At 47.4% G+C, this 15918-nt stretch overlaps 2 protein-coding genes across 5 annotated transcripts in view; one reads left to right on the top strand and one right to left on the bottom strand.

The window, feature by feature from the left end:
* Positions 1-11890, bottom strand: part of FAM210A (family with sequence similarity 210 member A) — a 24031-nt gene extending 12141 nt beyond the window's left edge. Inside the window, exons 1-2 of one of the 2 annotated variants that reach the window (XM_075921026.1) lie at positions 11754-11890; positions 931-1422 (exon numbers count right to left, since the gene is read on the bottom strand). In XM_075921026.1, the coding sequence (XP_075777141.1) occupies positions 931-1391 (461 nt within the window). In that variant the 5' untranslated portion in view covers positions 1392-1422; positions 11754-11890. The other variant, XM_075921025.1, reaches the window with a different exon arrangement.
* The window catches only part of RNMT (RNA guanine-7 methyltransferase), a 25936-nt gene continuing 21877 nt past the window's right edge, over positions 11860-15918 (top strand). Inside the window, exons 1-2 of one of the 3 annotated variants that reach the window (XM_075921022.1) lie at positions 11860-12002; positions 13334-13627. In XM_075921022.1, coding sequence (XP_075777137.1) covers positions 13394-13627 — 234 coding nt within the window. In that variant the 5' untranslated portion in view covers positions 11860-12002; positions 13334-13393. Of the gene's footprint in view, positions 12003-12288; positions 12312-12780; positions 13060-13333; positions 13628-15918 lie in introns of those variants that run through there. The other 2 variants (XM_075921024.1, XM_075921023.1) reach the window with 2 other exon arrangements.

Raw genomic sequence — 15918 nt, forward strand, 5'->3', positions numbered from 1 at the left:
TTCTAATGATAGTGTTACAGGCAGAGGCAACGTAAAAAGAATTTTATTGAGTGGAAAAAGATAGCAGATACCAAAGACAAGAAAACACTCTGCCACCCACTTTTCTCCTGCCTCTTCCACATCCTATCCCTTTCAAACTTAAAGGAGGTGAAAACCTATCTGACATGCTCTATGGTAGAGATAACCAGAAAGGGAATGATGGCATATACGTATCTATCTACAAGTTCCGTACCATTCAAATTTCACCCTACAAACAAAAATTTCAATTCAAAAGAAGGTTTTGCCTATAGCAGAGGGTACTTCTTAGCATCTTCTACAACACTGGCTAAGAAAACCAGGGGGGCTGGTCTATAGCAGATTTCTTCATCCTTTGCTATTTCAGAGGGGAGGAAAAGAGAGAGGGGAGGAAAAGCCATCATCTTTGACACACGGCAAAGACTGGAAGCACTTGGGTCCTGACCGGCGCCAAATCAGAGAATTTGCCAGACCATGGGAGATGAATATTGTCTAGCAGCATTATCAGCACTTCTGCTGCTCTTATAAAAAGTTTAGGGGTATATTAGTGCTTAACAACAGCACAGAGCCAGGACTAGTTTTTGTAAACAAACTTTAGGGGACCATAAGAAACTTGTCAACACCCATGATAAGTGGGGATCCAGCTAACTAAAATCATGCCAGACCATGAAAGCTGCTGGACCAGAAAGTGCCAGATTAGAGAAGTTCAACCTGTACTTAATACAGGCTGTATTAAAGTTGAATACCACATGAACAACACATTGATTGGAGATTATCCCCTTTCATTAACAATCTTGGGCTTTGGTAAAACACAGAAGTGTGTGAGTGTGAGTGTGAGTGTGAGTGTGAGAGAGAGAGAGAGAGAGAGAGAGAAAAAAACAGCAGTAGTGATCTTGTAACAAATCAATAACTTACTTCATGGCTGCATAGTAAAAGGATCCAAACCATACACTGGACGTCAACAGATGCACTGGAATCATAACTTTTCCATACTGTTTAAAAGTTCTCTTGAATCTCTGAAAGAGACTAATTGATTTGTCTTGTAATGGATCAGGCTCTAAAGAAATTGATTCTACTGGGCTACCATGGGATGCATCACTAACTCGTTTCAAAGGGTTTTCTTCTTTTTGTTCTTTGTGGTAAGTGCCTTCTGGCTGGGATGAATATTCACCCGATGATTTTCCTTCCTTTGAGACACAAAGCACAGCAGATGCATGCAGACATTGTTTTGCAGGGCCCAATGCCAAAATCACTTTGCATCCAGTCTGAGGAAAGATTGGTTTCCCTTGTAAGTGTTGAAGGAAACCAGTGCGATGTGGTACCAAACATGTCCGATGTGCCAGCTGAAACACGGTCTGTATTAAATTCCTTTGCATTTTGATGACCGATGAGAACTGGCTACAGTTCCTAGGGAAAACAAGCAAGAAAAAAGTTGATTTTTCTAACTTAAAAATAGTTCTAATAATTGTGTTTCAAAAGATTAATTTGCAACTACTTTGATGTGACTTTAAAAAGCTGAGGAAACTTTCAAGGGTTAGAAGCATATAAACTTATACTAAACCAGTTAGCAAAGAATGTGATTTCCTTATATACAAAATAAACTATAATTACTAATTGTTCATCCTGTTAATTGAAATCAAGCAGTGACACACCATCAGGGGTGGTTGAGATTCTGTGGCCTGCACTGTGCAGGGGGTCAGACTAGATGATCATAATGGTCCCTTCTGACCTTAAAGTCTATGAATGAATGTCGGAGCTCAGATTCAACAGCAGCATTTCATTGTTAGAGCTGGAATAATGGAATTTACAGCAATTTTGCAGCTATTTCCTAGTGGTACCCATATCATTTTAGAGTTCATGTGTTTAATATACTGGAAAAAGTGTGCTGTTAGATTGTCTTCACAATTGATTTTCCTCTCACTGAAATTCCTCATTCTAATGCTTTGTGTTTAAAAGGGATACTTTCAGCCAACAAATATCACAGACTCACTAATTTGCTCAAACAATGGCATGGTACCCTGTTAGAATGAGGAAAAACCACTTAAAACTACAGCAGTACTGGGTCAAAGAATGTATTGATGATGGAGCGTAGTTTTAATGATCTATATTACTATGCACTAAAATAGTAAAAAAAAAAAAGTTATGACAGTTTAGTAATTCCAGACTTAACAAAGGAATGCTGCTATTAAATCTGTGCTGATACATGGTGCGTCACTGCTTGATTTCAATAAACATGAAGTAGTAATCAATGTTTTTGAGAGAGAAATTCTGAAGCACAGTGTATACTGCAATGAAGACTTCTCAACACTGTACAACTCAAATAAACTTTTCATTTTAAAATACCTGGCGAGTTTTTCTGAAAGTTCAATAGGAACAATTGAGTGTGTCCAAGCATGGAAATAGTACATGTAGATTCCAGTGTCATGTTAATTGCAAGTTTTAGGACAACAGGTGAAATTTTAACTGTTTTCCTTTATTTACATATCAATAGCATGTTACAGCCCAGCTGAATGGGAACCTCTACCTTAATTCTGCTTATATTAAATGTTGGTTAAGTCAGTTGCTGCTCCACTTACCTTTCAAATCCTCATATTTTTTGAATCTGCCTTTGATAGCCCCAGAGAAGAACAGGTAGTGGGCCCCCACGCACACACATGCTGTGCCTGTCTGGACATGGTCCTCCTGACATTTGGGCAGTGCTGTGCCTGCACTGACTAGTGTCCAGCCCAGTAGGGCCAACTATCTAATTGTGCAAACCCAAAGACCCCTGCAGAACCCCATGCCTTTTCCCTGAGGCCGTGCTCATGCCCCCCTCTTTTCCAAGGCCTCCCCCACACACTCCATTGCCCCCCTTCTTCCAGGGCCGGCCCACAACATTTTGGCACCTGAGGCAGGAAGCTCAAATGATGCCCCCATACCACCTTTTCTCCTGGCTGCCTGTTATGTCTCGTGCCCTCCTTCCTCCAGCACAGCACTCCTCCATCTCTGTGCATCTAGCACAGAGAGAATACACATGCACCAGCAGCAGACACAATTTCTACACTCTGGGTCCTAGTGACACACCCCCAGTCTGGCCACCGCAGTTCGCCTCATGGTAAGGCAAGCCCTGCCTTCTTCCATCGCTTGCTGTCTCCCACTCATTTTCACAAGGCTAGGGAGGTGGTCAGGAGGTGGGAGGAAGTGTGAGGTGCTTACCTAAGCGTCTCCTGGCCAGCACCCCTGCAGCACCTAAGGCAGGCTGGGCTCCTGGCCTGCTACAGACCCAGATCACTTTAAACTGCAGGCTACTCCCTCCATGTGGTTCTCAGTTCTGGGATGGGGAACAGGCTTGCGCGGCACTCATCCCCCTGGCCAATCTCTCGGCTTCCATTGACTGGTTGTTTCCAGTCAATAGGAGCTGAGGATAACTGATAAGATGGCAGCTGTTCCAAACCCCTGATCATTTTTATTGCCCTTTTCTGAACTTTTTCCAGTGCCAAGATATCTTGCAGATGTGATTGCCCCATCTCATGTTATATTCAAGACATGGGTGTACCATGAATTTACATAGAGGCAATGTGATATCCACAAAAAACTATCCACAATAACTAAAAAAATCTCTCTCGAGTGGTAATAGCTAAATTAGTCCCTGTCATTTTGGCTTATAGTTGTGATTAATTTTAATATTGATAAATGCAAAGTAATGCATATTGAAAAATGTAATCTGCCATTTTGTTGCCCAGTCACTTAACTTTGTGAAATCCTTTTGAATCTCTTCAGTCTGCTTTAAATGCCACTATTTTGAGCAGTTTTGTATCATCTGTTTACCCCTTTCTCCAGATCATTTATGAATATGTTGAACAGGCTTGGTCCCAGTACAGACTAAGGATGTTAAAGACTTGTTGACTAGTTGACTAGCCGATAAGCATTTGCTTATCAGATAGTCCTTTGACTAGTCGACCAGTCGATAGCGGCAGCAGCAGGGGGAGGGAGGGGTACTTCAAAGTGGCAGGGCCGCACAGCAGTGCTGCCACTTTGAAACCCCGAGGCAGCTGCTGTACAGCCAATCTGCTGATCAGCTGTGTGACAGGCTGTCCCTTTAAAATGCCTGTGGCATTACCCTGGAACCAAGGATCAGCTGGGGAAATAACATCAACTAGTCAATTAACCACATTTTAACATCATTAGTACAGATCCCTGTGAGGCACCATCCTCTCTCCATTCGGAGAACTATTTATTCCTAGTCCTTGTTAACCAGTTATCAGTCCATGAGAGGACCATCCCTCTTATCCCACGATAGCTTACTTTGTTTAAGATCCCTCACTAAAGGCTCTTATAAAAAGCTTTCTAGAAGTCTAAGTACACTATATCCACTGAGTGCTCCTCGTCCATATGCCTGTTGACCCTCTCAAAGAACTCTAGTAGATTAGTGAGGCATGATTTCCCTTTGCAGAAACCATGTTTACTTTTCCCCTACAAATTATGTTTATCTACCTCAGGGGTCGGCAACCTTTCCAAAGTGGCATGCCAAGATCTAACCCTCCTGCTCTGGGCCATGCCACTCTCCTGGGAGGGGCTCTCTCCACCATGCGCCTCCCCTTGGTCTCCTGCTCTGGGCTCTGCTCCGGCTTTTCCTGTGGAGAGGGGAGGAGCAGTGTGCGCATGCTTCCCTGAAGTCGGATGTGGTTCAGAGCCTCGGGGTTGCCCGCAGGAAGCCAAGATTGTTTCCAATATTGCAAGGGGCACAATGCTGGATCGCAAACACGGACTGGGGTCGGGGTGGCAGTGGGGGAGCGGAAGCAGGGAAATGGGCAAGGTGGGGGCAAGTGAGTGACCTCCAGGGGTTAGGCCAAGGTCCCAGGCGCCCAGGGGCCAACATGGCTTTTGGGCAGGGGACCCCCCCCCCACATATTTTCCTCTCCCCTCAGCTGCCCCCCTCCACCACTCAGGCAGCACTCACCCTCTAGTGCAGTGCTTCTCAAACTTTTTGGTCCATGGACCACCTGGCTTAATGCAAACCTTTTCACAGACCACCAGTTGGTAAGGGAAGCACACCGTTAATTACATAACTACAACCAAGCCATTTGGCTAGTGCTGTGGCTTAATTTAAATTATTAAACAGATTAAGTGTTTTAACTTTCTCATGTTAGTTCATCAAACTTCACTTTAAATAAAGTAAAATATTAATTTATGTCTAACACAAGATTTCAATATTTTCTTTATTTATGGCAGGGATGGGAAACTATCAGTAGGGGACCACACAAGTGGCAAACTACTCCAAAAACCCCCAAACCTCTGAGCCTGACCCCATCGCACCCCAGCCCCCAATTCCCACATTACCTCCTCACCCCAGCCCCTGCATCCTCTGCTCCTGGCTACCATCCCTCCCACAGGAGGGGTCCTGGCTCTGTGCAGGGTCCCTATTAGGGATGTTAAGTAACGATTAATTTGCTAGTCGAGTAGTTGATGGAATTTCCATTCACTACTCAATAAGCACTTCTGCCTTTGAAATGCATTTCAAAGTTGGAATGCTGCACGGAGCCCTGGGCCAGTGGGAAGTCCTGCTGACTCTGGGCTCCACACAAACGCTTCCTCTTTGAAATCCACAAGAGCCACCGCTGGGGACTGTTGTACATTTCAAAGCTGGCACACGGCATTGATCTGGGGTCAGTTGGGGGAGTCCCCAACTGATCCCAGACTCTACCTGGCATTTCAAAGCGGCAGCGCCGCATGAAGCCCAGGGTCAGCGAGGGAATCCCCAGCTGATATATTATAGCTATAGTTTTAAAATGTGCAGATGATACTTGGAAGACAGGATTAGAATTTAAAATGACCTAGACAAAGTGAGGAATTAGTTTGAAATCAACAAGATGAAATTAAATAATGTTAAAAGCACAGCACTATGCTTTGGAAACAAAACCAAATGCACATATAACTGATAGACAGTGTTTTTGTATCATAGGATCTGAGGGCTATTGTTGAACACAAAGGCTGTGTCTAGATGGGCAAGTTTTTCCGCCAAAGCAGATGCTTTGGCGGAAAAACTTGCCAGCTGTCTACACTGGCCGCTTGAATTTCTGCAAGAACACTGACTTCCTACTGTCTGAAATCAGTGCTTCTTGCGGAAATACTATGCTGCTCCTGTTCGGGCAAAATTCCTTTTGCGCAAAAGGGCCCGTGTAGACAGCTCAGATTTGTTTTCCGCAAAAAAGCCCCGATCGCTAAAATGGCAGAAAAGCACATCTAGACTGGCACGGACGCTTTTCTGCGGAAAATCATGCCAGTCTAGACATAGCCAAACAGATGAGCCGACACATATATGCAAAGTTTTCTATTTTTTCCATGAAGTATCAGCAGGTCTTTAAATTGGTTATTGAACTATGATGTTAAAATGTGACAGTGTTGACTATTTTGCTAAGTGATTTAACTAGGAAAAAAATCCAGCGGCTGTGTTTGTTCAAGACTGGTCCAGCGTAACATTCTAGAACAGGGGTTTAATTAAAGCAGTGGCTGTACGACAGCATAACATTTGTCAACAAAACTATAGTGTAGACAAGGGTTTATTCTCTGTAGTATTTTCACATGTGGCTGTCTCTTCACTTGCACTTCTAGATCTCCCACTACTGTGCTTCACTAGTACTAACACTAGCAGAGTCTGGTCAGTGGTCACCAACTTTTTTACATAATTGTGTCTAACCTTCGCTTGGTCACAATGTAGTTGTAGACAGATGGATCTAGCTATATCACAGAACCATAATAAAACCTTGGACAAGTTAAGTCCATATCGAGATCTGAATATATTCACTAGGGATGTAAAGGGTTAACCAGTTACCCAGTAAGCATCCTGTTTAACCTGTTAACTTATTAACCAGGATTTTATATTCCTAATATTCACTGCTGTAACTGACTACATTGACAAAGCAGTATTTATAATGTAGACAGACCTTTAGCAGAATAGGGAACATCTTTTTAAAAAGATCTTTAAGTTTTCACAATAGAATTTTGGAAAAAATATTAGACAGTATATAAGTAGAAGAGCTATATTTTATATCTGTGTAGTCAGTTAAAGATGTGGGATGTTAAACAGTAGGTTTCTACTGATTTAAAAAGCATTTCAATTCATCTTTATACTGATGGGATGCAAATTAGCTCATCTGCATCCAACTAGAAGTGACAGAAATACTCCCACCCCCGCCTTTACTTTGACAGGAGTCAGAGATCTTAAGTTCTACATTGTACTTAGTTCTACCTTTTAACACCACACTAAATTAAATCTTCACAGCTTCTTAAAAATACAATATACAAACTCTTTATAGCACTTTCTAGGCTATTACATTTCTGCACCATAATGCAGTCACCAGTTCTATAACTTTCTTGCGGGGGGGGGGGTGGTGATAATTCCAAATCCATAGTAACCACTCAGTATCTCTGCTCCTTAATACTGAACAATTATCTTGGCTCTTTTCTTTAGAAGTTTTATTCTGCCCTCTACTGAATCCTTACAGAATCACACTTCAATTTCAGAAGTTATTGCAACCAACTACTAGCATTTATTAATGGCTTCTTACCACATTATATTGTATTAGAAAATAATACAACTTTTGAAAAAAATGGCAGTAGCCAATTTTTTCTTGCCATAACAACATGATGTTTCCTCTGTATCTTCCAACTCCTGGAAAAAAAAGGGGGAGGAAGAATAGGGGCAGCATGAGGAGAGTTTATAATTTGGAGCACCTAAGAAGGGGAAGAAGAGCTGGACATAAAAAAGTTACCAGTTTTATAAGCATACTCGGGGGGCTATGCCCCGTTTGCTACACTCACCAACCCCCCTCTTCGGGGGTAGGCAGCCCTGGCTCTCCTCCCAGCTGCTGGGGAGGGCCAGGCTGAGGCGTGGCAGCATTGTTGCCCCCTGGGCGGGCAGCTGCCGGAGGGACATTGAGTCCCGGTTCAGGAGCTGGGGTGACCCCTGCCTCCGATCCTCTCTCTTCACATTGGGCCTCTGCCTTGCCGCTGCCTCCTCCCCCCATACATCTCAAGCAGAAATTGAAACTCCCAGCAGTCTGCCATGTGGTGGCTGCCAGAGGCCCATCCAGGCCCGGCTGCCACCCTGCCCAGTTCAGGGGCCAGTGCCCCCCTAACAGTGAGCCTTTCCAGCAGCCCTCGCCCACCCTCCCTGCCAGAATTTTTTTAATCCCCGCTAAAGCGGGACTATCTGCTGGCCCCCTTATTCCCTCCCCAGGAGCCCACCAGCAGCTGCAGCTTATCTTCAGTGCTGCTGCTCAGGAGCCATGTGTTCCCTATCCCAGCTGGGTTAGCAGCAGGCAAGCAGGAGGAGATGGGACCGCTGAGGGGGGAGGGGTTGTGGGATGCAGAGTGACATGATGACGTCACTCTGTCATCCAGCAGGAAAACCTTTTTATAGATAGAAAAGAGAATCTCTTACTGACTGAACTGTTAATGTATGCTTGCTGTCTGAGAATGAAACCTGTACCAACAAGTGCAAGTTTATTCTGCTGCTGTAGGAACAAAGACAGCAGGAATATTGTGGGACCCATTGTAACCTCCAAAAATCATATTGAATTCCAGGAGATGAGATGAAAAAAAGTCTGATTGCTAAGGGCTGTACTTCAATGTATAATTACTTCTGCTTCAGAGAAAAAAAAAGCATAGGGAAAAAACAGAAAAGATATCTAAATTAAGATCTAAAAACCAGTTTCTTGGTTACTCTAATGTTCTCTGAGGAAGGAAGATGATCAAGTGGCATGTGCTGGAGCCAAGATCCACCAAACAGCCAATAGGTAAGTATCTTTAAACTTTTTTCCTTCTCCATTCTTGGCTGGAAAAAATCTCTCAAGTCACCGTACTGGCAGGAATAGAGCTATAAGAGCATTATTTCTGATAGTGGATGACAATCACCAGAACAGTTGTACAACTGTTTGTAATTGTTTAACTGTTACTCGTGGACAATATCAGATTTTGGGTAACATCAGATGGCAGATCCATAGGGTGCCCAGAAGAGTTGGCCAAGGAGCATTTCCCCTTTCAAGTCTCCACAAATAACACAGGACCTACCCAGAGCTAATTTTATATAGTAAAAATGTTTTTCTGCACAACAGAAGAAACTTTACCTCTGGAATTGTCAGTGCAGCATGCACTGAATTGTGTTTTAGTGTAGGATCATGAAACAGGCAAAAGGTGTGGTGAGGCATAATTTGTAAGAACTGAAACATTGAGGGTGGGGGAAGCAATTGGGAACAATGAAAGGATCAGAACTCTTCATAGAAGAGTAAAGAGTATTTCCCTGAAACTTAGACTATGTCTACACTACAGGCTTTTTGTGCAAGAACGATTGTTCTTGCGCAAAAACTTGCAGAACGTCTACACTGCACGCATGTTCTTGAGCAAGTAAATTTACAGTAAAGCGTCGGAAAGCGGGGCTTCTTGTGCAAGAGTTATTCCTCTCCCCATGAGGAATAAGCCCTCTTGAGCTGCAAGAGCTCTTCCACAAGAAGGCAGTGTAGACAGGCAACAGGGATTTCTTGCTCAAGAAAGCCCTATGGCTAAAATGGCCAGAGCTTTCTTGTGCAAGAGAGCGTCCACACTGCCACGGACGCTGTTGCACAAAAGCACATCTCTTCCACAAAAGCACATGGCAGTGTGGACGCACTCTTGTGGAAGACCTTTTGCACAAGAACTCTTGCGTAAAACAGTTACTGCGCAAGAAGCCTGCAATGTAGATGTAGCCTCAGAGAATAAGAGGTCACAAATTAATATTTGCATTCAAGTAGCACCTAGAAGCCCCAGTGACACACACTCTAAATAGACAAACAGGCAAAGCAAGCGAAAGAGGTTTAGACAGGACTTCACCATCAGACTATCATCATCTTAGTAAAAGTCAGACAAAAGTCTGTTGAAAATGTAGCTGACCCACTGAAAACCTATGGAAGCTACCTAATATTTTAATAACTTGTTCATCTACTTTAGAGCAAGAATTAGCCTTGGATACCAAATTTCTTGTGGATTATGAAGAATCTCAAATAGATTGCTAAAAGTTTAGTTCAAGGAAACTGGTCTGAAAGCTCTGATGTGAAGATGGAAAAAAGTATTCTGCTCTTATGAAAAGCAGAGATGAGAGTTGGGTAGAGTAACATGATCAAATAATTCACTACTGAGAAGACACATTATCTGCTCTTTTAAATGTATGCAGGGAAAGAGGGCTCCTCCTTCCTGGCACTTTTGGATTCAACAAATGGAAAGTAAAAGTTAAAAGGAATGTTGACCTTCTTTTGCTAAAAGGTCACTTTTCTCTGAAAACTCTTTAAGGAGAGTATTGAGGATGTGTGTGTGATAAAGGGAAGGTACAAAAGCCTACAACGTTTTGCTGCATTAACTAGTTACTGCAAAGTTAAAATAGCAAACACCATCATAGCATAAACATAGTTATAATACTATATAAGCACTTTTATGGCACAACTGCAACTATACTAGTACTTATACCAGGGCTTTCTGACCAATTCCCTTGAACAAAACCATGTTGGTAGCAAAATGACACCTCTTACTAACATAGTTATGCCAGCCAAACTTAAGTATAAACTAAGCTAAGTTTTGAAGATGTATACTTCTTCCAGAACAAACCCAGAGAGCAAAGAAAGCACTCCAGCGCTTTAGCCTATATCCACAATGTAAAGTGTGTAGGTTACCAACCTCATATTCAGCTCTCAGATTTTAGTCTATATCTCCATACAGGCCAACTTAACTCAGACTGAAAGCTCCAAATTCATATTGGAGGTTTGTGCACGTTTGTTGACAGAAGTCACCTTAGTAACAACAGAGTAGTGAAAGCTCAGGTTAACACTGCAATGAAGGCATGCAGAGCAAGGAATCCAATTCCCACTGAAGGTAGGCACCAAGTCCTACACACCCAGAAGGCACCTTTAGTCCTCTATGAATGTTATAACATGTTGGTATTTTACAAGAGGTCATTAGCAGACATCTGTGGAGAGTTCCACAGAGCAGCTATCAATAGAAGTTGACACAAAGAGTTCTCACCCTGATTTGATTTCAGTCAGCTACTTTCTGCTTTGGTCCTAAGGTGACTAGGGAAGTGAGCAGAGAGGCAAGATGGAAGCAAAGAAAACCGCGAACACTCCGTAGGCACTGGGGGCAGTGGAGGGGAGGGGGGGGGGCAAAAATGGAGCTGAACATCGGAGAACCTGGAAGATAATGTCCTCAATTCTGAGGGCCCCACCCCTGTCTGAAAGGATCCTCTCTCCTTGCATCAGCTGAAGCCACATCCTACTAACACATCGATGCAATATGTTCCCAATAAAAGCAGCGGTAGCTGAACAGAAGGACTCCAAGCCCCCCCAAGCGCGTGTCGGACCAAACAGAAATGCCTTGACTCGTGGGCGCGGGCCGACGCGTGGGTCCCTTGGAGGAGCCCCCTCTCCAGCGGGCAGTGGTGCTGGCGGCGGGGGGTGTGCGGGGAGGGGGCGGGGGGCGCTCACATTCCCGCCGCCAGCGGACGGGCCGGGACCGAAGCGCCGCCGCGGGGGACCCCAGCCCGCCCGGGGTCACGCCCCGCCCCCGGAACGCGCGCGGGGATCGGTACCTTGCGCTCCATCAGGCCGCGGCCGCAGGGACCCGGGCGGGCGGCAGGGTTGGGTCGGCAGCCGCGCTCTCCTCGCGGGGCTACAGGGGCCTCGCTCTGCCCCCGGGCAACGTGTTTGCAAACCCCCTCCCCGGGCCCAATCGCTCACACTGCGCATGCGCCACTGCAAAGCCTTATGGGGACTGTAGTCCTGGGAAACAGCGGGGCGCGGCTCTTCAGGCCACTTCCTTCCCTTTCGAGGCGCCCTGGACTGGCGAGGAGTCACGTATGCGCGTGCGCAGCCGGTACCCCACTGCGGCTCTCGCAGGCTCCTCCCCATTACCGGAAACGACGCAATCAGCTCGCGGCTTTCTATGCGCGTCACATCCGCAAACAGCATGGCAGAAAGCCCGCTTTGGTGAGCGCTGCGCAGAGGCTTAAGGGCCGGCGCGTTTCTCGCTCCTAAGGAGCCGCGCGCGGGGCGGTGGGGCCCCTGTGGCAGCGAAGCGTCCCCTGAAGAAGCGGTTTCCGTGCGCTCGCGCCGCTTCAGCGGCTCCAGCCATTTGCTATCCGCCGAGCGGGAAATTTGGGGGCGGGGCCGACGCTCACATTCCCGCTCGCGCCGCGGGGGAGGGGAGAGCTGCGCGCGCGCGCTGCGGCAACGGAAGGGGGCGGGGCAAAGCGGTGCCGTGGGGGTGGGAACTCGCAGTCGCTTGTTGAGCGCTAGGTGGGACGCAGAGGAAGGCGGTTGGGGGGGGGCGCGTGGGCGCCGTTGCTAAGGGGACGGGGTGGGGTTCGCGCCACTGTCGGCCCGCGGCCTGGCCGCTGGGAGGGCGGGGCAGTGAGACACTCAGAGATGGGCCGAAGGGGCGGAGCCCGGGCCTGGCGTTTGGGGGTGGGGGCTGTTCTAGCCTCGTCGCCCCGCCCTTTCGGGTTTCTCGAGTTCCGGGGGCGTGGTTCCTGAAGGTGACCCGCCAAGAGAAAAGCAGGGGCGCCCCCTCTCCCCTCCCCCGCGGCTCCCGTGCTGGTCAGCGGAGGGGAAGGGGGAGGTGGCGGCTGCGGCAGCAGCGTTCCCCGCCCACCACTGCCTGGTCTCCCCGGAGCCCCGCCCCTCGCTTCTCTCCTTTCGGCGCGAGGCAAGTGCCCGCGCGCGAGACACCCCCCCCCCCCCGGGGTCGAACGTGAGGGGGGGGCGGTGTCTCCTGCCCGCCTTGGGCCGAGTCAGGGACGCCGGGGCGGCACCGGTGCCCCGAGCTACACAGCGGAGGGGCTGATGGTCCCTCCTGCCTCTCGACTCGGAGAGAAGTGCCCCCCCCTCCCCGTCAGAGCCCAGCGCGAGCAGGGGAGAGGCCGCGTCTGCCCCAGGCCTTCCTGCCAGCCCGGGGTTTTTGGCCACCGTCTTCATTGTGTCTTTCCCCTCTTGGGTGTGACAGAAGCACCTCAGCAGGGTTTGCTGGGCAGGTGAAACAGTGAAGGTAGCTGCAGTACAGCCCTGTCAAATGCACAAAATAAACCGGAACAAAGAGAAACTGTTACAGCAACTTCGGTGTTGCCTGTGCTAAAACCAGTGAATGCACTTACAGTGTAACTTTTTAACCTTGTTGACCCTTTATAACTAATCGAATATTGAGGTCCAGTAAAAGCTTTGGATTTGTTCTATAGCCATTGAGTGTGATAGTGCTTTTATAATAATATAACAGAGGACAAGCATCCATTATATGCAAAGTAATATTTCACGTTTTTCCACAGTTTATTTGTGGAATAAAATTGATACTGTTTAATCAAGCAACACGAAGAATAAGCTCCAACATGTCTGATTCCAGCAAGGTTGAAGAACAAGAGTTAGAAAAGAGCTTAGTTGAGGAAGCAGACAGAATAATTTCTAAAGCTTCAGAGGCAGAGTCTGCTGTCAGTTTGGATGAGGACAATACAACATCAGCTAAAGAGCAGGATGCTGGAAATGAAAAGGAAGATGTTAGCGGTCATCAGGACACAACATCAAAAAAGAGAAAAGCAGAAGATGAAGATGAACCTAGAGAAGTGGTGAGTATAATCTGTTTTCAGTTTTGTCTGAACAATAGGCAAAGACTGAAATGTTTTGGGGCACGTGTTTACCTAAGTACATTGATCATTAAATTATTTATATCAAGCATTTTACAGTGTATATTTATAAGATTGTAGCGGCTAGTGTCTCATGAACCGCTTGACCTAAATTTTAATTCTGAATACAGCTTTTTTAATATAACAGCAGGTGCTAAAATTACGTTGGAACTCAAGGAACTGGGAAGAAAGATAAATAGAATGAGAGGCTTTAAATAGTCTAAGATCTGTCAGGGCTTGAAATGAGTACTCTATTAAAACAATCAGTTTGGGATTTGGTGGTTGTTGACATGTCCAGATTTAAACTGTTACTGCTTTCATAGTTTAGCAGTGTGTAGTTTTACAGGATTTTTAGAATTGGTACAAGTCTGAATAAGTTGTGTTGAATTCTGAAGTAGGAATGTAATACAGGCAGTCCCCGAGTTACGCGGATCTGACGTCAGATCCGCAGTTACGAACAGGGATTTTTCTCGCCCCGGAGGACTGGAGCAGTTGGACGCCTGGTCCCGCCGCCTGCCTCCTCCCGGGCGAGAAAAGCTGCTCCCGGTCTCCCTGGTCTGCTGGGGGAGCCAGCAGACCAGAGAGACGGGGAGCAAAGCGGTGGAGGACCCGGGGCCGGACCCGCGGCTGCTTCCAGATCAGCTGGAAGCGGCCGCGGGTCCGGCCCCGGGTCCTACGCGGCTTTGCTCGGCGTCTCCCTGGTCTGCAGACCAGGGAGACGCCGAGCAAAGCCGCGGAGGACCCGGCCGGACCCGCGGCGCTTCCAGCTGAGAAAAGCCGGGGAGGACCCGGGCCGGACCTGCGGCACTTCCAGCTGATCTGGAAGCGCCACTGTCCAGCCCGGGTCCTCCACCGCTTTGCTCTGCGTCTCCCTGGTCTGCTGGGGGGGGGACGCAGCTAGTGCCCCCCCTCCCCCCCAGCAGACCAGGGAGACGTGGAGCAAAGCCCGGGGCCTGTGGTAGAGCAGGTGGGGCGCTGCCGGTTGGTCCCGCAGCACCGCTCCTTAGCGCTACTGGACCAACCCGGCAGCACCCCAGCTGCTCTGCCCCAGGCGTCCTGATTCAGCCGCTGCTGATCAGTTTCAGCAGCGGCTGAATCAGGACGCCTGGGGCAGAGCAGCTGGGGTGCTGCTGGGTTGGTCCAGTAGCGCCGAGGAGCGGCCACGCTACTGGACCAACCCAGCAGCACCCGAGCTGCTCTGCTCCAGGCGTCCCCAAGTTAGCCGCTGCTGAAACTGACCAGCGGCTGACTACAGGAAGCCCGAGGCAGAGTTGCTCTGCCCCAGGCTTCCTGGAATCAGCTGCTGATCAGTTTCAGCAGCAACTGACTTGGGGACGCCTGGGGTTCTTAAGTTGAATCTGTATGTAAGTCAGAACTGGTGTCCAGATTCAGCCGCTGTTGAAACTGATCAGTTTCAGCAGCGGCTGAATCTGGATGCCAGTTCCCACTTACATACAGATTCAACTTAAGAACAAACCTACAGTCCCTATCTTGTACGTAACCTGGGGACTGCCTGTAGTATATAATCAGTGAACCGATAAACGAAAGCTTATTGGTTACTTCTGTAGAATACATGCATTTCTCCCTCCCCTGCCAGTACATTTTTTAGCAGGTTGGCCAGTTGCCTGGTTCAGTCCTGGCTTGCACTGGGTCCAGGACCTACCCCTGCTGTGACTTTGCATTTAAAGTGTAATTGGGAGCCATGTGGGCAGGCAGCCTGGCTCAGTTCCAGCTTGCGCCGGGGCCCAGGAGCTCAGACTTCCCTGCCCTGGACAGAGGTTGCTGCCACCTAATTCTGCTGTCTCTGTATCGGAGGCAACAGTGCGTGGTGACAGCTAGTCCACAAAAGGAGCTGTTCTTTAAATGGGCTCCTCTCACGGTGCCACCTGGCACCCTATTTTGCTGCCTCTGTTAGAGGCAGCAGTGTGGATTGGCAGGAGCTCCTCGGAAGTGGGGGTGGAGCTGCCTGCCCCAACCCCGGGAACTATGGAATAGTCGATAAGAATTCATGAGGTTAATTGACTATTCATTTAACTGATATTTAACATCCCTATTCTGAACCATGATAACTTTTTGCATACTTGTATGTGTTTTTGGAGTATCTTTTACAAGGTTTGTATAATTTAAGACTTTTAAGAGCAGGTTAGACAAACAGCTGTGGGGGGTGGTTTAGATCAGGGATGGGCCATCATTTTTTATGTGGGGCACATCTGAAGAAGTGGGCTGTAGATACC

The sequence above is a fragment of the Pelodiscus sinensis genome, chromosome 2 (genome assembly GCF_049634645.1).
Source record: "Pelodiscus sinensis isolate JC-2024 chromosome 2, ASM4963464v1, whole genome shotgun sequence".
NCBI classification, from domain to species: Eukaryota; Metazoa; Chordata; order Testudines; family Trionychidae; genus Pelodiscus; species Pelodiscus sinensis.